At 37.5% G+C, this 22,160-nt stretch overlaps 2 protein-coding genes across 2 annotated transcripts; one reads left to right on the top strand and one right to left on the bottom strand.

Moving 5' to 3' along the window:
• The first annotated feature begins 1,993 nt into the window (after positions 1–1,993).
• On the top strand, positions 1,994–2,920 carry LOC150057448 (olfactory receptor 5V1-like). The gene has a single exon (XM_090340013.1). It carries the CDS (start codon positions 1,994–1,996, stop codon positions 2,918–2,920), a length of 927 nt encoding a protein of 308 aa, XP_090196139.1.
• A 15,876-nt stretch (positions 2,921–18,796) lies between these two features.
• LOC150057447 (olfactory receptor 2G2-like) lies at positions 18,797–19,762 on the bottom strand. The gene is given in 1 exon segment (XM_090339718.1): positions 18,797–19,762. A coding segment is annotated over 1 exon segment (966 nt).
• Between the last annotated feature and the right edge of the window lie 2,398 nt (positions 19,763–22,160).

Genomic DNA, 22,160 nt, shown 5'->3' with positions numbered 1-22,160 from the left:
ATATTTCTTTATGAGAAATGGATATTGTCTTGAAAGTAGCTGTGAGATATTGAATAGAAATCTTTTCACATTTGCCATTTTATCATGGCAATGAGAATTTATAAAAATGTGGTGGCATAATCATACTTTGGATGAATTATTACTGCAATTATAGAAGTATGTTAATTATTACCTCCAATTTATTTCTTACTTTTTGTCCACATGTTCAGTAAAATATTATAAGCCTTACTCTAGGCTATTAGATGAAACAAAAATGGCACTCATCTAATTTTGCGCTACTTTAAACTTACATAGTTTGGTTATCAATGAATTTCAGTTGTTAGGACTGGATTTATGAAGAAGGAAATAGTTACTCTAGAATATTCATTATCATATTTCCTAAGGGACAAGTGAGTAAAATATGAATTATAAATAAAAACCTAATGTAAGACCTACATACAAGTGGTGTTTGCTTTGACCAGACTGAAGTGAGGTGTGTACTGAATCATCTTGCTTTCTTCTTCCTGATTTGCTTTGTGGTAAACATAATCTATTTAAAGGAAAACTCAGTGCAATATTTCTTCAAATAGTGATACTTTAAGTAGAAAAAAAATTTAATTATATTAAGTTTTCAGGTATGTGTATGAAACATTTTTTGCCTAATCAGCAAATATCATTTTCCTTATACAGCTGAAACTTGAGGTAGCTACCTTCTGAGCAGAAAACTTCATGTGAATTTCATTTGGCTTTGACTATATGCAAACTAGTAAGTTGGAGATAATAAAGTTTCTAGGTGATTTCCAGTGGGAAGTTAATGCTAGCCACACAACCTGAAAGATGATAATTATATGTCTATGTCAGTGACCACATAAAGCATGGAAAAGAATATGTTTCCTACGAGATTCTATGAACCGTCTGTGAACTACTGCTACTTTTTAAGGCAAGTAATGGAATTTTTTGCTCAAAAATATATTGTTGATAAAATTCCACTCATAATTCAAAATAAGTCACAACAAATACTTGATGAATTTATGCTTGTTAAATAAGAGATAGAAACAATTGTTAATAAAAAAAACTCTCCACAAGGTATGATGTATATGACATCTTAATGCCATAAGTCTTTTTCAATGATTTTCAGCTTTTACTATGTATATGGTACTATGGATCAAACCTGGGACTTTGTGTATGCTATGCAAGCTCTTTGCCACTAGACCAAACTCCCAGTCTGACAACAGTGTTTCATCACAGTCATTTATTTATTCTATAGTTTTCTATCATTAGGTACATGAAAGGAAAGTATTTTGTTGTTTCCAAGTGATAGACAATTTAACAAATAAGCCAAACAAACATGAGGCCCAAAGTTTGAAATCATACTACCAGCAAGAAATGATAAGGAAGAAGCATTGCTTATATACTGTTTAAAAACAGAGACACTTGAAAAGAAGAAATTACACTCTTACATTCCTGTCCTTAAATGCTTAAATTCTTATGTGTGCATTAACTATGGGTATTTCGTAATTTATATCTCCAAGTACATACGCACATGTAGCCTATAATTAATCTGTGTATTTTCTTTGTGTTAAAACAAAGGTATTATGCAAGTGTACAAAATACAGAATCAGAAAATTATTAGACTATATGCACCAGAAGTATAAAGAATTGAAACAGTCCAATAGGTATACAAAAAGATGGCACCACCAGAATGTAGTGAGTGCCTATCTGCATATGAGAAATCCACCATCAACTTCCACTGCTAAAAATCCAATACTGTTAAATGCTGGACAATGATTCCCAGGTAAACTTTCCACTGCTTCTAGTTACTCAGAGGGCTTCTTTATGACAAGGATGGGTGAACACACTTAAAAATTTCATAGGTAAAGCAGCTGTTTTAAATGGAAGTTGTAGGAAGTCACGTCCTCAAGTAAAGTTAGTTAACCTAATTTCTTGTATTCTATGTTATAACATGTGCTTGTTGGCTTAGCTCAGTACAGGCAGAGTGTGGTGGAAAGAAGAGATGGACCTCTACAACCTTACAACAGTGACTCAGTTTATTCTCCTTAGACTCTCTGACCTCCCTGAAATGCGGTACCCTCTCTTCCTGACATTTGTCATCATCTACCAGGTCACCTTGGCGGGTAATGGGGCCATTCTCCTGGCCATTGGCATAGAGAAAAAGCTTCACAACCCCATGTATTTCCTCTTGGCAAATTTGTCCCTGTTAGACATATTTTGTCCATCTGCTACAGTTCCCAAGATGCTCCAGAACCTCTTGACAGAAGATCACAGCATTTCTTTTGTTGGGTGTGCTTTACAGCTTTATTTCCTGGCGGCCCTAGCTGGGACTGAGGTCTTTCTGCTGGCTGTCATGGCTTATGATCGGTATGTGGCCATATGTTTTCCCCTTCGTTACACTCTCATCATGACCCATGTTCGGTGTGTGCAGTTGATGACTGGGACATGGACAGCTGGATTTCTTCACTCCCTTCTCCACACAACGATGACCTTCACCCTGTCTTTTTGCAGGTCTAATCAAGTTAGCCAGTACTACTGTGATATTCCATCAGTGGTGGCTCTGTCTTGTTCTTCTACTTACATGGCAGAAATGCTAGTTTTCATGGTAGGAGGTATCTTTGCAACCACTGCTTTCTTAACCACCTTGGTCTCCTATATGTACATAATTTCCACCATCCTGAAGATTCAGTCAGCAGAGGGGAAACGCAAAGCCTTCTCCACATGTGGTTCCCACCTCATTGTGGTTTCTTTGTTCTATGGTACTGTCATCTTTACCTACATCCGCCCTTCCTCCAGTAAACATTCTTCTGCCAGAGACAGACTCATCTCCCTTTTGTATGGGATAATTACTCCAATGTTAAACCCCATGATCTACAGCCTGAGAAACATAGAGGTAAAAGGAGCCCTCAGAAAGTTGTTATGTTGCTGAGCATGTTACAGAATGCAATATTTAAAGTGACTTTGTTTGGTCTTAAACCTTGTATGTGTGATCAGAGAATTATTATTTCAGAGAGTTATCAATTACTCCCTATTTCTGTCACCTCTAGAAAGAGAAATATTTCATATACAGAGAATTACTCATCTCGTACAACCCTTTTGGTCTTCTATTCTCTATTTCTTATGATATATTTTCCTAGCTTTATGCATTAAATTTCTTCTGAAATACAGTTTCTCCTTCCTAGTCTTCTGATAACATTTATTGTGTAATCCCTATTCTCAGTTCACTCTACAGCATTCTGTTTTCCCTTCTTCAGTGTCCTGTATTCCTCTTTATCACTAAATGCTGTGATCACAATCAGTGAAATGCTATCAGGTTTATGAATGTTTCTTTGCATTTTCTCTTCTGGATTGTTACCGATGTTATTCATGTTCAGTCTTTCCCAATCATATGTTTAAATTATGTTTGAATTACAGTTTGTTGTGTGACTCTAAAAGTATAAACGTAGCCTGTTTTTTTTATGTATGTATGTATGTGTGTATGTATTTTGCAGTCTTGGCACTTGAACTCAGTGTCTGAGCACTGTCCCTGAGCTTCTTTTGCTCAAGGCTAGCAATCTATCCCTTTATCTACAGCTTTTTCTGTTTATGTGCTACTGAGGAATTAAAACCAGGGCTTTGTGCATGCTAGGCAAACACTCTACCACTAAGCTACATTCCTAGCTCCATACTGTAATCTGGTTTAAGTACTTTTCTTTCAAATTAGTTATATTTTATAAAATTCAGTATCACTTGATGGTTGTCCTCTACAAAACTACTCATGTTATTCCCAGGCAATTAATTGTTATTTAATTTTAGATGAACCTGAAGCACGTATACAAACTTGGAATTAAAATGACATATTAATATTATGTACATGGAGTAACATTATAGTTTCACTGATATATAAATTTTCATTTGTTTATTCTCAATAATAGTCATTGCACATGTTATAAAAGAATCAATTATTCATTGCTTAAATGTAATTATTGATATTATGTAAGTATAAAATAATTCTTAATAAATTCTTTAAAATAAAATAGTTTTTAATCACATGACTAAACTCAAAATATCTAATAATTTACTCTTTATGTTACTACTACATTTTTATTGTTGATACTATATCTGCAATGCTCAATTATTTAAATTGTGAAAAAGATTTTTTCTTTTCTTTTTTTATTGTATATGTATAGTTGCCATACAGAGGGGTTACTCTTACAAGATTCAGGTACAATCAGTACAATTCTTTTGGAATGAAATGTCCCCTTCCATTGCTCTTTCCCTTTCTTTCCCTCCTGTGTCTACTCATAAGATATCCAGTTCTTCTTCCACATATTGTCTAATGAGTTTCACTGTTGTATTTTTTTATCCTTGTTCCACTTTTCATGTGTTCTCCCTCAACCTCTCAAATACAAAGAAAGAAAAAGACCAAAGGAAAAAAATTAGAACAATGACATAGCAACTAAAGAATCTCTCTTGAATCCTTTTCTTGGAGTTGAGCTCCTAGAATATTATTTTATATGATCATCTGGCCATAGCTATTAAGACTTTGTCAACTACTCTTATGCATAGCCTACTTGGCTTCTGTTAGTTAATGACTAGGGTCCTATATAATTTTTTTATGTCCCAGGTTTCTTAATTTATTTTAGTCAATATTTTTTATTAAAGAATGTATTAACATTGATTTTACATCACATTTCAAATAACATGTTTAACAAACAAGTGTTCAAGAAGAGAATCTTTATATACAATCACTGGCACTTACTTTTTAGAACATAATCAAAATTAGTATAAGGGTTTGTATATCATAGATACATATTAATTTATAAAATAAACCATTATATCTATAGAGTCATAGGTTCTTACATCTATGTAGTTATGTTTATATTTCCAATACCATATCCATAGCATTGGGTACGCAAATATTGAGTACTCGCTCTTGTACTGTTTGGGTCTAAGAGCCACATATTAAGGATACCATAAGCCTTTTGTTTCTTTGGTCTTGACTTGTCTCACTCAACATGATTTTCTCTACATTCATCAACTTCCCTGCAAATGCCGATATTTTTTTCTTCTCTGTTGGCTATGTAGAATAGGCATTTTCTGTATCCATTCATCTGCAGTAGGGCATCTGGGTTGTTTCCATTGCCTGCCTATTGTGAATAGTGCAGAGATAAACATAGCTGAGCAGGTGTCTTTATCATATCTTGGATTATGATGTTCAGGGCAGATGCCTAGAAGGATCATAGAGAAGGTCAGTTTTCAGTTCTTTAAGAAACCTCCACACTGCTTTCCAAAGTGGCTGAACAAGTTTACACTCCCACCAGCAGTGTAGTAGGGTTCCTTTTTCTCCACAACCCCACCAGCAGCTGTCATTGTCTGAGTTCAAAATCTTGGCCATTCTTGTTGGGGTAAAGTGGTGTCTTAGGGTTGTTTTTATTTGCGTTTCCTTTATGACCACGAATGATTAGCATTTTATCATATGCTTTTCTGACAGTTCACCCTCTTTATTTCATGAGTCTCTCTTTAGTTCCCTTGCCCATTTAGTGAATGGTTTGTTGGGTTTCGTGGAGATTAGTTTCTTGAGTTACATGTAGATACTGGATATTAAAGCATTTGTAAGATGTGTTATTGCTAAATAACTTTTCCCAGTTGGTAGGCTGTCTCTCTACTTTTGCGACTATGCTTTTATCTGTGCAGAAACTTTTTATCTTTTATCGAGTCTCTCTCCAATCTGTTGTGACCCTGGGATTCTGTTCAGGAAGTCTATGCTTGCGCCTATGAGTTCCAGTGTCTCTCCAACTCTATCATGTAGCAGTTTCACGGTTTCAAGTCTGATATTGAGGTCTTTGATCCATTTTAAGTTAATGCTTGTGCATGGCGAAAGGCTAGGGTCAATTTTTAGTTTTCTGCATGTGACTGCCCAGTTTTGCCAGCACCAATAATTGAATAGGCTGTGTTTGTTCCATTGTATATCCTTGGCTCCTTTGTCAAATACAAGTTCACTATAGGTATGCGGTTCTATTTCTAGACCTTCTGTTCTGTTCCATTGATCTTCTCATCTATTTTTGTGCCAATACCATGCAGTTTTTGTTACTATGGCTCTATAGTAGAGTTTGAAGCCTGATATTGTAATACTACCAGCATTGCTCTTTTTGCCTAGAATTGTTTTGGCTATTCTAGGTCTTTTCTTGTTCCATATGAACCTGTGGATTATACTCTCTATTTCAGTAAAGAATGTCTTTGGGATTTTGATGGGGATTGCATTGAATTTGTATATCAATTTTGGCAGTATGGCCATTTTCACTAAATTGGTTCTTCCTACCCATGAGCATGGGGTGTCTTTCCATTTCCTTGTGTCCTCTTTAATTTCTTTCTTTAGGCTCTTATAGTTTTCATTAAGTAATTCCTTTACCTCTTTGGTTAAGTTAATTCCTAAGTATTTTATTCTTTTGGGGGCTATTGTGAATGGGATCATTTTCTTGACGCGGCCTTCTGTTTGCATACTGTTGATATACAAGAAGTCTACTGACTTTTGAAGGTTAATTTTGTATCTTGCCACTTTGCAAGATACAACAGTATGCAAACAGAAGGCCGCGTCAAGAAAATGATCCCATTCACAATAGCCCCCAAAAGAATAAAATACTTAGGAATTAACTTAACCAAAGAGGTAAAGGAATTACTTAATGAAAACTATAAGAGCCTAAAGAAAGAAATTAAAGAGGACACAAGGAAATGGAAAGACACCCCATGCTCATGGGTAGGAAGAACCAATTTAGTGAAAATGGCCATACTGCCAAAATTGATATACAAATTCAATGCAATCCCCATCAAAATCCCAAAGACATTCTTTACTGAAATAGAGAGTATAATCCACAGGTTCATATGGAACAAGAAAAGACCTAGAATAGCCAAAACAATTCTAGGCAAAAAGAGCAATGCTGGTAGTATTACAATATCAGGCTTCAAACTCTACTATAGAGCCATAGTAACAAAAACTGCATGGTATTGGCACAAAAATAGATGAGAAGATCAATGGAACAGAACAGAAGGTCTAGAAATAGAACCGCATACCTATAGTGAACTTGTATTTGACAAAGGAGCCAAGGATATACAATGGAACAAACACAGCCTATTCAATTATTGGTGCTGGCAAAACTGGGCAGTCACATGCAGAAAACTAAAAATTGACCCTAGCCTTTCGCCATGCACAAGCATTAACTTAAAATGGATCAAAGACCTCAATATCAGACTTGAAACCGTGAAACTGCTACATGATAGAGTTGGAGAGACACTGGAACTCATAGGCGCAAGCAAAAACTTCCTGAACAGAATCCCAGGATCACAACAGATTGAAGAGACACTGGATAAATGGGACTACCTAAAAATAAAAACTTTCTGCACAGATAAGAGCATACCTACTAAAGTAAAAAGACAGCCAACCAATAACACTTCAGACAAATGCTTAATATCTAGTATCTACATGGAACTCAAGAAACTAATCTCCCCGAAACCCAACAAACCAATCGCTAAATGGGCAAGAGAACTAAGGGAGACTTATGAAAAGAAGAGGTTAAAATGGCAGAAAAGCATATGGAAAAATGCTCATCATCCATGGTCGTAAAGGAATGCAAATAAAAACAACCCTAAGATACCACCATACCCCAATAAGAATTACCAAGATTTTGAACTCAGACAATGACATTTGCTGGAGGTGTTGTGGAGAAAAAGGAACCCTACTGCACTGCTGGTGGGATTGTAAACTAGTTCAGCCACTCTGGAAAGCAGTGTGGAGGTTTCTTAAAGACCTGAAAACTGACCTTCTCTATGAACCCGCCATACCACTTCTGGGCATCTACCCTGAACATCATAACCCAAGTTGTGATAAGGACACCTGCTTAGCTATGTTCAACTCTGCACTATTCACAATAGCTAGGCGATGGTCCTTATTGAGAAAATTTTGACCTGTGCCAAGGAGGCCTAGTGTGTCTCCTATTCCTTCTTGTAAAGTTTTCAGACTGTCGGCTTTTACCTCGAGGTCTTTGATACATTTGGAGATAATTCTAGTAAAGGGTGACAAAGAAGGATCCAACTTTAGTTTTCTGCAGGTGCTTAACCAGTTCTGCCAGCACCACTTGTTGAAGAGGCTGTCTTTCTTGCATTTTATTTTTTTGGCTCCCTTCTCAAAGATTAGTTGGCCATAGGTCTATGGTTTAAACTCTGGGTGTTCAGTTGTATTCCATTGGTCTTCAGGCCTGTTCTTGTGCCATTACCAAACTGTTTTGATAATTATAGCTCTGTAATAGAGTCTAAAGTTTGGTTTTGAAATTCCTCCTCTGCTGTTCTTTCTGCTAAGAAGTGTTTTTGCTATATGGGGTCTTTTATTATTCCATATGAAATTTTGGATTGCCTCTTCTATTTCTTTAAAGAATGACATTGGGATATTGATAGGTATTGTGCTGAATTTGATAGCCCTTGGCAAGATTGCAATTTTCACGATGTTGATTCTTCCAATCCAGGAGCATGGGAGGATTTTCCATTTCCCCAGTTCTGCTTTAATTTCCTTTTTCAGGGTGTTAAAGTTTTCATCAAAAAGGTCCTTTACACTCTTAGTTAAGATAATTCCTAGGAACTTTATTTTCTTTGAGGCGATTGCAAAAGGAGTTACTTTTCTGATTGTTGACTCATTCCTCTCACTGTTGGCATAGAGGAAGGAAGTTGATTTTTGAGGGTTAATTTTATACCCTGCTACCCTTCCAAAGTTTCTAATCAGCTCAAGGATCTTGGGAGTTGAGTCTATAGGATTCTTTAAATACAGGATCATGTCATCTGCAAAGAGGTAAAGTTTTACTTCCTCTTTCCCTGTTTGGATCACCTTTATGTTTGCTTCTTGCCTTATTGCACTGGGTAGGAATTCTTAAACTATGTTAAAGAGGAGTGGAGAGAGTTGGCATCCTTGTCTCATTCCTAATTTTAGAGAGAATGGCTTTAGCTTTTCGCCGTTAAGTATAATACTAGCTCTGGGTTTGTCATACACAGCCTTTATTATATTGAGGAATGTTCCATGGATTCCTAGTTTCTCCAGAGCTTTTAACATAAAGGGGTGTTGGATCTTGTCAAATGCCTTTTCCTCATCTATTGAGACAATCATGTGATTTTTGTCCCTGTTCCTGTTGATGTGTTGAATTATATTAATTGATTTGCGTATCTTGAACCAGCTTTGCCTCCCTATGATGAAACCTGTTTGATCATAGTGTATAAGTTTTTTGATGAGTTTTTGTAGTCGGTTGACCAGTGTTTTTTTTGAGAAGTTTTGCATCAATGTTCATCAAAGAAATAGGTCTACAGTTCTCTTTTTTTGATGAATCTCTGTCTGGTTTGGGGATGAGGGTTATACTGGCTTCACAGAATGAGTTTGGCAAAGAGCCTTCATTTTCAATTTCGTTGAAGAGCTTGAGGAGTATTGGTGTGAGCTCTGCTTTGAAGACCTTATAGAATTCAGCTGTGAACCCATCTGGCCCTGGGCTTTTCTTAGGTGGAAGTTCTCTTATTGCCATTTCTATTTCAGTGCTTGAAATAGGCCTGTTGAGTTGAGTTAGTTCTTCTTGGTTCAGTGTGGGTATGTTAATATTGGCTAGGAATTCATCCGTTTCTTCTAGATTCTCAAATTTGTTGGTGTAAAGGTTTGAGAATTATTCCCTCATGATACTCTGGATCTTGGCAATTTCTCTCATGATATTACCATTTTCGTCTATGATTTTGTTTCTTTTTTTCTATTTTTTTATTGTAATTAGTAAAAGGGTTACATGATGTTTGCCAGATAGAAGGTGCATTAATTCACATACATTGATATCCTTTCACATGTCTTGGTACCCATTTCCCTCCCCCCCCACACCCCCCACCCATCTTTGTTTTCCCCCCTTCCCTATCAAATTTCAAATATCCAAATACAAATAAATTCAATATATCAGATAACAAAGTGAGATACTATACCAATATGAGATAACCAAGGGACAGCAAAGGAGATGAGAGACAACATAGTACATTAAGGACAACAATCATTCACTATATGGCTTTTGTTTCAGTATCCTGGACGTCCTTTCAATTAGCTTCACATTATATGGCCTTATGTATCAAGATTTTGCTCTATTGCAGATCTCTGCTAGTAGAGGCCAAGGTTTCTACTGATTATGACGAATGAGGGAAACCATTGAGCCTAAGTTCCTTTGAGTCTGGCTTACTTCACTTAATATGATTTTTTCTAAGTCTTTCCTTTCCTAACAAATGGGGCGATGTCATTCTTTCTGACAGCAGCATAGAATTCCATTTTGTACAAATACCACAACTTGTTGATCCACTCATCAACTGAGGGACATCTAGGTTGGTTCCATATCTTTGCTATGGTAAATAGTGCTGCAATGAACATTGTTGTGCTAGTGGATTTAGTATGTCCTTGTTTCTGGATGGTTGGGTAAATGCCAAGTAGTGGAATTGCTGGGTCATAGGGGAGTTCTATGTTTAGCCTTTTGTGGCACTGCCACACTGCCACTGCTTTCCATAGTGGTTGAACGAGTTTGCACTCCCACCAACAGTGTAGTAGTGATCCCTCCTGGCCACATCCCCTCCAGCATCTGTTGTCATTCGTTTTCCTGATCCTGGCCATTCTAACTGGAGTGAGGTGGAATCAAAGACTTAAAGAGAGTCTTCTCGGAAGAAGAAACAAAAATGGCCTATAGACACATGAAGAAATGCTCAACATTTCTGGTCATATGATTTTGTTTCTTTTGGTATGCTCCCTTCTTTTTTTGGTAAGATTTGCTAAGGGTTTGTCAATTTTGTTAATTCTTTCAAAGAACCAACTCCTTGTTTTGTTGTTTCTTTCTATAGTTTTTTGGATTCCAATTCATTTAATTCTGCTTTGATTTTAATAATTTGCTTCCTTCAAGTGGGATTAGGGTTGGTTTGTTGCTCTTTTTCCAGGAGCTTAAGGTGACACATTAAACTGTTGGTTTGCAATTTTTCCAAATTGTTATTGGAGGCACTCAGAGCTATAAATTTTCCTCTGAGTACTGCCTTTGCCGTGTCCCAAAGGAGTTGGTATTTTGTGTGCTCCTTTTTGTTAAATTTCATAAACGGTTGGATTTCTGTTCTGATCTCTTCGATGACCCATTGGTGAATCAACAATGTGTTGTTCAATCTCCATGAGTTACAGGGTTTTTGTTGGGTTTTTGTTGGTGGAGTTTTGTGTTCCATTCCAATTTGATGCCCTTGTGGTCTGAGGGAGTGCAGGGAATAATTTCAGTGTTTCTGAATCTGTCCAGGTTTGTTTTATGGCCTAAAATATGGTCTATTTTGGAAAATGTTCCATGTGTTGCTAAGAAAAACGTATATTGTGTTGTTTCTGGGTGGGATAATCTGCAAATTTCTGTTAGATCTAGTTGGTTTATATAAATGTTCAATTCTAAGGTTTCTCTGTTGAGTTTTTGCATTATTGATCTGTCCAAAGGTGAGATGGTGTGTTAAAGTCACCAGCAATCACTGTGTTTTGATCTATGTATGGTTTCAGTGAAAGTAAAGTTTGCTTGATGAAGTTCGGAGCTCTGGGATTCGGTGTGTAGATATTTAGGATGGTTATGTCCTCCTGGAGGAAAGATCCCTTTAGGAGTATATAGTAACCTTCTTTGTCTTTTCTCACTAATTTTAGATTGAAGTCTAATTTATCTGATAGAAGGATGGCAACTCCAGCCTGTTTATGAGGGCCGTTAGCTTGATAGAGTTTATTCCAACCTCTCATTTTCAAAAAAATGTTTGTTTTTTGGGTAAGATGTATCTCTTGCAGATAGCAGAACAATGGATCTTGCTTTTGATCCAACTAAATAATCGATGCTGTTTAATTGGAGAGTTAAGTCCATTGATATTGAGAGTCAGGATTGAGAAATATTTATTAGTTCCTTCCATTTTTACAAGCTTTCATTAGGGCCTGTGTCTTTTACAGTATTTGTGATACTTAGATATTATGAGTTTTAGGTGCCATGTCTTTCTCTGTATTACATTTGTGTTGGTTTTCCATGTGTAGAACATCTTTGAGAATTTTCTGTAATGTTGGTTTTGTTGCTACATAATGTTGAAGCTTTTCCTTGGAATGGAATGTTTTTATTGTTCCCTCAGTTATGAATGAGAGCTTAGCTAGGTACAGTATTCTTGGTTGGTAGTTAAGTGACTTCAGGGCATGGTATATATCGTTCCAATCTCTTCTTGCTTGCATGGTCTCTGCTGAGTAATCTGGGGTTATTCTGATTGATTTGCCTTTATAGGTGATTGTTCTCTTGTACCTGACTGCTTTTAGGATCCTATCTTTGGCCTCTATAGATCCAGTTCGGATTATAATGTGGCGGTGGGATGTCCTTTTCTGGTCAGGTCTGTTTGGGGTTCTAAAAGCTTCTTGTATCTGGATGGACCTGCCCTTCTGGATATTTGGGAAGTTCTCTGAGATGATTCCCTGAAGTATATTTCCAATACCATTGACCTCTTTCTCTAGACCCTCCTCAATACCAATTAGCCTTAAATTAGGCTTCCTAATTGTATCTTGGACCTCCTGTAGCATTTTCTCATATTTCCTAGATTTGAATTGACTCATTTTCTGTTCTTTTTCTATAACAACTAAATTATCTTCAACCCCAGAAATTCTCTCTTCTGCATTGTCTAATCTGCTATCAAAGCTATCTACTCTATTCTTCATCTCCCCTGCTTCTAATTGCTCATATTTGATGCCTTGAATCTCTTGTTTTATGTTATGTATGGATTTCTTTAGCTCCTTGATTTCCATTTGAGTGGTTAGCTCAGCAGCTTTATTCTCTTTGGACATTAGTTGAAGTTCAGTCACCTTTTTGTTTGTGGATTCTATGAATTCATCCATTTTTCTTTGACAAACCTTTATTATGGCCTCCTTTGTGGCTTCCCCTTTGTCACATATCACCTTGTTAATGGTTTCCTCTTGTTTATCTGTGGCTTCGCCCCTTATCTCTTTATTTATATTTTCACATTTTTCATTAATGATGTTTATCAATTGCATTTGTATAGCACTTGGGAGGCTCTCCTCTACATTTGCCACTGACTGTTCCATTGGCTGTTTATGTTGGGTGGGAGATGTTATTCCTTGATTTGATATTTTTCTTGAGTTTCTTGTTCTGCCCATTTGAGGATGGGAGCAAGATGAATACTAAACAAGATTATAATTTTTTCAGATATAACCAACCTAGACCTTTTTAGTTGGCTGACAATAGATATTAACTCTTTTAGATTGGTAATAACACTCTCTCATTCTTTTTGTACACTTACATACAAATCTAATACAATCACAGATGACCAATGTATGACCAAAACAATAAGCCCCTCAAACCAATCTCTATTGTATTTAAGTCCCTCTGGACCTAGAGTATAACTGAACACCTAGATACACAGCATTGCTCAACAACCATCAAATGTAGATCCATGCATTATAGGAGTTGAAGGGTGAACAGAGGACCAGAGATAGAAAAATAATATGAAAGACTACAAGGTAGGTAGGAAAAGAATAATACAGGAGTGTAAGAATGTTACAGTAATGAAGAAAAGAAATCGTGTAAGGATAACTGACCTAAGGTGATAGACAGGTAGAGTATTCGATTAGAAAGTTTAGTTGAACTTAGATAAAACTTGTTGGGAGCCAGAGTGGAATCAAACTGTACCTTGACTTGCATCAGACAATGGCTTTATTGTCTTATTATTTTCTGGCCCTATTCTATGTAAATGACCTGAGATTTACCATATGAATGTAACACCTGGAGGTTCCCGGGGTCAGGAGGAGGGAAGAAGGGGGAGTGAAAAATAAACGCGGCAGTCTTTACCTGGACTGCGGACATCCCGGACCCGGTGTGTCTGTCTCTCTTCTATTTCTTCCTAGTCCTTGCCCCCTATTTCAGGAACCCCAATCTGCGAACCCTGGTTTGCTGCCGGTTGGCCCCGGCAAAAACTTATGAAAATAAGAAGAGTAATAAGAAGAATATATAGAGAAAAGAGGGAGGTAGATGTAAGAGATTTCAATGATACAAATTTTAAAAAGAAAAAAAAGAAACAAACCAACAACAAAAGAAAAGAAAACAGAACACACACACACACACAAAAAAAACCCACAACAAAAAAAAGAAAGAAAAGAAAAGAAAAGGTAGGGGGAGATTCCTCACTGTTCTGAGTTCTTACCCAAGAGATACTAGGGTTGAGATCCAGGTGTTTAAAAAGCAGGTGACTGTATCAATATGGATATTGTTTTTATTCAGACTGTATCCAGAGCTGTCACTGTGTTTCTAGGAACGACCACAGTGACAGCAGGATTGCCAGAAAAGAGTGGAGAAAAGAAGAAAAAAAGAAAAAAAAAGGAATGAATCATAATATTAGAAAAAAAGCTGTAGGTTAAATGGCAAAGAGAAAAATAAGAACATCTAAAAATGCAAATGAAATGGGGTAGAAGGAAAAAAAGAAAAAAAAGGTATTCTTCAGTTTTTTTTGGGGGGCAGGATAGGAAACTTGTGTCTCCATTAAGTTCGGCATCTAAACACTTCACAAAGTCTTTTTCTCTTGTGATTCGGCTTTGTGGTTTTTCCGATGAGATTGCTTGTTTGGTAAAACAAAGCTGAAAGATCCATGGGTGGCTTTGTTTACCAAGTCTGCGGGTGGCACAGGGGACGGACTTCAGCAGCACTAGGGCCCGATTTCCGGCTAAGGGATCTCTGGGAAATCCTTTGCCAGTTAGAAAGATATCGTTGTCAGGAACACCTCTCAGGCTCCGATTGCTTTGGCCAGGTCTTTACCAGCAGTCAGGATGGCACTGCTCTCAGCTGAAGGGGGAGGGGCTCCCTCCCAATGCCAATCCACGAGCAGAAGTGGAAACTTCTCCTCGGAGCTACTCACAAATTGCTGGATTGTCCGGTTCCATGAAGCTGGCAGGTCGGTGCACAGCTGGGTGTCGGCTCTGGGCTCACGCAGGCTCTGTGTGGCTCTGTCTGCAGCCGGTGGGTCTACGATGTGGGGACGTGCTGTCTCTGCTCTGATTCAGAAGAGCCTTTGTCTCCCTGGCCACTTCACGGCTGGCAGGGCTCCATGCTCTTTTCTCACGCCGGTATTCTGCCTTTTATTCCTCTCTGCCTGAGTTCTCTGTGGTCCTAAAGCTTACTTAGGATCAATTTCTGGTAGAAGACTGTCTCCTGAACTGCCAGTACATGAATCTTGGCAGGAGCTCAGTACACTGAACCGCCGCCATCTTCTACCCGTCTCCCAATTGTGATTTCTTTTTTTTTTTTTTTTTTTTGCCAGTCCTGGGCTTCAGCTCAGGGCTTGAGCATTGTCTTTCAACTTTCTCAAGGCTAGCACTCTACCACTTGAGCCTCAGCACCACTTCCGGCTTTTTATTGTTTTGCTATGTATGTGGGTTACCGAGGAATCAAACCCGGGTCTTCATGCATGCTACGCAAGCACGCTACCACTAGGCCAAACTCCCGGCCCCCTCAATTATGAATTGTGAATTCTTAAACAAGAAATACTAGGGTGCTGTAGATATTCTAGGACCTCCTAGATTATACAGAGCCTCATGGAAGGTTTTGCAATGATGTAATACCTCCATGTTTATTACTCTGCAACCTTAGCATGGCTTGGAAATTGTGACTAATAAAGTGTAGTACTTGGATATAAAATCAATCCTTTATTTTGCAATGAGTGAAGTACTACTTGAGTCAACTTGATCTACTGTGCAAAGCACAATGGCTGAACAGGACATCTGGCACAATCTACCATGAGTAGGAGAAAGGAGGTAGAGTGACTTTTCCTCTATATGAGATTTTATGTATTCTAGATATGAAACTAGAGAGTTCAGAGTATAATTCTTTTAAAGCTATTTTCTAAAGGATAGTGGCATAAAAGGTTCTCATGCATTATTAGAAGAGTATACACATGACATTTCAAATGTAAAACTATACTCCTACAAACAACAGAAGAAAAATAGAAAAGAAAAAACAAATTTGAAGAAGCAAACGTATCAACTAATATGAATGGGTAAGAAATGGGCTATGTGTACAATGAAATACCAGCAATAAAATGCAGCTATGTACTAATATTTGCTACACAATTAGTTATCCTAAAGACATGCTGATTAGGAAAAGAAAGAAATTATAAAAGGAAAGTACTGCTGGTCACCAGTGGCTCACGCCTGTAATCCTAGCTACTCAGGAGGCTGAAATCTGAGTATCACGGTACAAAGCCATCCAGGGCATGGAATCTCCAGTTAACCACCAGAAAACCAGAAGTGGCTCTGTGGCTCAAGTGGTAGAGTGCTAGCCTTGAGCTAAAGAGCTCAGGGACAATACCCAGGTCTAGAGTTCAAGCCCCAGAACTAACAAAAAATAGACAAGTACCCTGTAATACACTGTAGAAAATAACTATATTGTGAAAAGAAATATGTAAAGCTTCTCAGTATAGAAAGAACATGGGAGAGTTCAGAGACTGGAAACTCAATGAATCATCATCTCTTGATTGAATTCATCATCAATCAAGTGAACTAACTGATAAGAAGAGACTTTCCATGTAATGGCTGGAAATGAACATTATTTTGAATTATTATTTTGGATTATTTTCTAAGACAGATTATATATTAGGTCATAGAACAATTCTTACAAAATTTAACAAAACTGAAGTTCAAATTATCTTTACTTATGACAAGGATTAAAAGTAGATGATCAAAAGAAAATTTAATGCCGTAAGTACGTGGAAAGAAAATAATGTTTAAGCACACATTGAAATAGTGAGAAAGTTTAACCTAACGTCACATGCAAAGTTGAATTCAAAATAGATGGAGAATTTAACTTGAAATTGGTAACTTCAAAAAATCCTAAAAGAGCCATGTGTGGTGGCTCACTCCTGTAATCCTAGCTACTCAGAAGACTGAGATCTGAGAATCAAGGTTGAAAGCCAGTCTGGAGACTCTTATCTCTAATTAACTTCAAGAAAATGGGAAGTGGGGCTTGGCTCAAGGGAAGGGTAGTAGCCTTGAGCTGAAGAGCTCACAGACAGAGCCCAGGCCGAGTACAAGCCCCATGACCCCCCTCAAAAAAAATCCTAAAAGGTGGTACTTATTGCTATGGTATAGGCAATGATTTTTTAATAAGGAAGCCAAACAAAATGAAATAATCCACAGGCCACAAAAGAAAACAGACAAGTGGGAATAGAATATACTGAAAACTTTCTGGGAAACAAAGAAAAATAAAGGAATGAAAATAATAGCCCTTGGGAAGCAATACAATATTTGTAATTCTTATATATTAAGAAGAGTCAATATACTCTTTAGGTAATATTTGTTTAGAAAACAAGCATATCTTATCTAAATTATTTTCAATATTAAGTTTAATTTATTGTCATGGTGATATACAGAGGGCATTTAAAATACTATCAATTATATTTCAAAACATTATGATGAGAAACAAGTGATATATTCATTTTGAAAACAGTAATTTGTCTTTCAAGTAGCGATTTTATGTAATAAAGTAATGAAATGCAAAAAAATGTCAATACAAAGAATGTACTTTCAAGCTGATGGCTTGGTATATCTATATTTTTTTTTAGCAAAGCAGAGAATCCCAAGGGCCTTAGATGCCAAGTTTAGCATAGCTGTTTTTATCTAATGGTAGAATGTATCAGAGCACATGAGATGCTATAATTTAGTAGCACATTTTAAATATAGGTCAGGTATCTGAGGGCCTATAGTTCTGTGGATCATATTTACAACTACTTTCTAGCTGACAATGCTATGTTGTTCAGTAGAAGTTTGCTGAGAAGGTCAGTCCCTCTTAACTTTCCATTTATCTTTCCACTTCCTCCTTTCTTCCATTCTTTTGGATCTGACCACTTTTATATTGCTGATTTCTTCTTATTCCTGGAATGAAAATGCCATCTTGCTAGAATGATCCCTATAGATACATTCTCTGGGGAAAAAAACAAGTCATTGACAAACCATTGTGGTTTGTATTGCAAAAGATATCAACACTATCACAGGTAATGTTTCACTGCTATAAATCCAAAATTTCCCTATGATTTTTGAAATAACAAGTGAAAGATGAGTAGCACTTTAGGTACCTAAGTCCTATAGCATATAATAATTCATATTTTGCAAATTCTTTAAATTCTCTTTAATTATTATCAGTTCTACATACTGGCACACTGAAACATTCATACAATTTTAAAAACTGACACACTGGAACATTCATAAAATAAATGCCTATAGACTACTTTGGAAAGACAATTGGGATTTCCTTATTTCCTCATTCTTTAGACTGGAGGTTTTCTTTTGAAATTGGGCCTTTATGTTCTATCCTGAGTGACCAAGTTATAAAAAACATTGCAATAGGGGCCAGGAGTATGGCCTAGTGGTAGTGTGCTTGACTAACATTCAAGAAGCCCTGGGTTTGATTCCTCTGTACAACATACCAGAAAATGACAGGAGTGGGAGCTGTGGCTCCAGTGGCAAAGCAGTAGCCTTGAGTAAAAAGTATCCAAGGACAGTGCATAAGTCCTGAGTTCAAGCCCAAGGACTGACAAAAAAAAGAAACATGGGTAATATTTCTTCTTCATAAGTTTTTATTTGGTATACTTGAATGGGTACCAATGTATACATCAACTAGAAAGTAAGGATTAATAACAATGAAGGACCCTCCCTTTATTCTAGTCTTCTGTATGATGTTAGACAAAACCTCTCCAGCTGAATGTTGTTTCAACATAAAAGACGTTTTCGGTAAAGTTATTTCAACAATCATTTTGACAATTATGTAGAATTCCCTCTCAGATTCTTCCCTAATACTTTTTTAAGTGCTGCCTTCACGTCCTTGTTCCTCAGGGTATAAATCAGAGGGTTGAGCATGGGCGTCACCACAGTGTAGAAGAGGGAAATGAACTTCCCCTGGTCCTTGGATCGACTCTTGGCCGGCTGCAGGTACATGAAGATGATGGTTCTATAGAAGAGGATGACCACCAGCAGGTGGGAGGAGCAGGTCCCGAATGCTTTCTGCCGGCCCGTGGCCGACTTGATCCTCAACACGGCTTGGGTGATGTAGCCATAGGACACCAGGATGAGGGACAAGGGCAGCACTAAGAATAAGACACTAGCCACGAAGAGCTCGGCCTGGTTGAAAGTGGTGTCCACACAAGCCAACTTGATGAGCACAGGCACCTCGCAGATGAAATGATCCACTCGACGGTGCCCACAGAAGGGCAGCTGCATGGTGAGGGTGGATTGAACCAAGGTGGTGGCCACTCCACTGAGCCATGCCAGAGACGCCAGGGTCGTGCGAAGGCGGCGGTGCATTATGATAGTGTAGTGGAGGGGTCGACAGACAGCCACGTAGCGATCGTAGGACATCACAGCCAGGAGAACACATTCAGTGGATCCCAAGGCAAGGGAGACGTAGAGCTGAACCACACAGCCACCGTAGGTGATAGATCTCATGGGATCCCACAAGTTCACCAGCAGCTGAGGAATAACACTACTGGTGAAACACAGGTCCAGGAAGGAGAGATGAGAAAGAAAGAAGTACATTGGTGTGTGTAGCTTAGGCTCCACCCGAGAGATCAGAATGATTGTGGTGTTGCCCAAAATGGTAAGCAAATACAAGATCAGGATGAGCACAAATAGAATGTTCAGTAGCTGAGGATGGTCAGAAAATCCCAGCAGGATGAATCCTGTCAGGTTACTCTCCTTAATACTCCTTAGCATCCTCATGTGCAGAAAATTCACCTGATGACTAGGAAGCAGCTGAGAAAGACAATGTATCACCTAGAGTCAGGAATTAACAAGTTCACCCTAAAAGCATAGGTCAAGGCTTAGACACATTACAATTAACGACAGATTCCCCTATTCTCCAAATGTGTGCATTCTAAATGAATGAACTAGGTACCTCTTGATACCTTAATTATTCTCTGATGCTCAAAAACTACCAGGCATATTTTTGCCACCATCTTTTGTCAGAAATAAATCAGATCATCCTTGCAGTCTAATCAATTTACTCCTATACAATATTGTTTTTGTAATTCAGAAACTGTCTTTGTAATGCAAAATTCTATCTAAAGACAGGGATGTGAGATTTCACTTTAGTAACTATCAATTATGCAATATTCACCCCAAGAATGGGAATTGATTATAAGCTGGAATTGCCATATATGATTGTCATTTATTTAAAACAAACTTCTGAGTGATCATATGACCTGGCCCCCAAAACAATAGCAATATTGTAGATGAGATTAAAAGTATTTCTTCTGGCCAGGAGTGTGGCCAAGTGGTAGAGTCCTCGCCTAGCATGCACAAAGCCCTGGGTTTAATTCCGCGGTACCACACACAGAGAAAAAGCTGGAAGTGCTGCTGTGGCTCAAGTGGTAGAGTGCATTAGCCTTGAGAAAGCTCAAGAAGAGTGCCCATGTCCTCAGTTCAAGCCCAGGACTGGTAAAAAGAAAGCATTTCTTTTGAGATTAGACATTATAGTCCTCGTTCATTACATACTCTCCTTTTCGTTCTTTCCGTTCTGATTCATCTTTCTTCATTTACTTTTCTATTTTGCTTGGTTCCTTTAATCACAACCAAAGATGCTTCTAGTCCCTATGGCCATTTGTAATAAAGAAATATTATTTCTAGACTTTGAATTTCTTTTATCTGAAATTATTTGTTCTGTAAAATCACCTCCAATAAAAGATAAAAATGTGGTTCCTGTGGCCGTAAGTGTATAAATATAGGAATAGATTTTTTGTGGTATTATAAAGAGATTGCTCTGTCCATGTGCATACTTACCAAGGATTAGGCTGGAGGGGTTGTTCAGTGATGGGGCATCTCCTTATCCTGCCTGGAGCTCTTTGTTTCAACTGGAACAGTGGGGGTGGGGGAGAAGGAAGTCTTTCCCTAGCATTCATTCCCAGAAACTTTTTCTTATCATATAGTCCAAAGATACCTTGATAAGAAAGTATTTTTGGTTTTGTTGTTTGCTTTTAAGTAAGTTATATGTGTGCCTTGTCTGATGAGAAGAGTTTTTAAATTATATTTTATTATCTTTAAGTAGTTGTACAAAGGTGTTACCATTCAACAAGTCAATTCATAATTGTAATGCATCTTGATCAATCTTACTCAAGAAAGGTTTTTGAGATTTCCAAACCCAGGGGGCATATATGACAAGGTTGAAGTCAGTAGAACATTTATCAGAGTAGCCACTCAAAGACATTCCTCCATGTTATATCTATCTTTTCATATATTATGTTTTCTGTTTTCTTCTCCAAGGTGTGACTAGCACAAATACATTCACCCAGTATATGGTTGGTCATTATCATATGAACAGAGAACAGGTCCAAATCTAGGGAAGAAGAAACCCTTCTGATACATTTTCATATTGGAACTGCCTTAAACATATGTCACAATGTCATCTAGTTTGACTTGGCTTCATTAATAACATTAATTTTAGCAGGAACATTTGGGTTTTTTGTTTTTTATTTTGTTTTTCCAAGCATTTGTTAGAATGCCAAGTACTTCTGAGATTACAAAAAAGCACCTCCCAGTCATCAAGAGATCTACAGTCTAACTGAGTAGGGAACTTGTAGACCCCAGAAATCTGAAAAAATAGGAAAGGACATTCATAATGCTATATTGGTGCACAGTATACTTTACTTTGGTGCTTAGAAAAAATATAGATATACAGAAATGGGGAATAATGAATCTCAGATGCCATCTATCACCACGTCTCACTTCTCAACTCCTGCATTATCTCTCTTTCCTCTCAGTAAACACACACCTTCAGCAGGAGCATTTGTATATATAAGACTACAGCCATTCAGAGCCTCCTTACTCCCTGCCAACTTCTGCAACCATCTTGTGGTTCCAAACTGGAGTATTGACTTTTGTGATCTTCTCCTAAAAATACCTCCTATGGTCTATGTGAAATTCAAGAGTCCTGTATGTTTTATCATGTCCAAATGTATCTTGTTGTATTTTACCATCCAGTATGTTTATTTGTAGACTTATAGGCATTTTTTTAGTTACAACAAATGATGGAAACAAGACTTAAAGACAGATTTCTCAGGAGAAAGAATGGCCAATATACACACAAGGAAATGTCCAAGATCTCTGTTCATAAAAGAACTGT

Source organism: Megascapheus bottae, chromosome 10 (genome assembly GCF_031878675.1).
Source record: "Megascapheus bottae isolate mThoBot1 chromosome 10, mThoBot2.hap1, whole genome shotgun sequence".
NCBI lineage: Eukaryota > Metazoa > Chordata > Mammalia > Rodentia > Geomyidae > Megascapheus > Megascapheus bottae.
Note: the sequence above shows the minus strand (reverse complement) of the source record. Positions and strands in the feature narration are given on the sequence as shown.

Excerpts from the sequence above, each read along its gene's own strand:
- LOC150057448 (XM_090340013.1), top strand. The coding sequence starts at position 1,994 with ATGGACCTCTACAACCTTACAACAGTGACTCAGTTTATTCTCCTTAGA.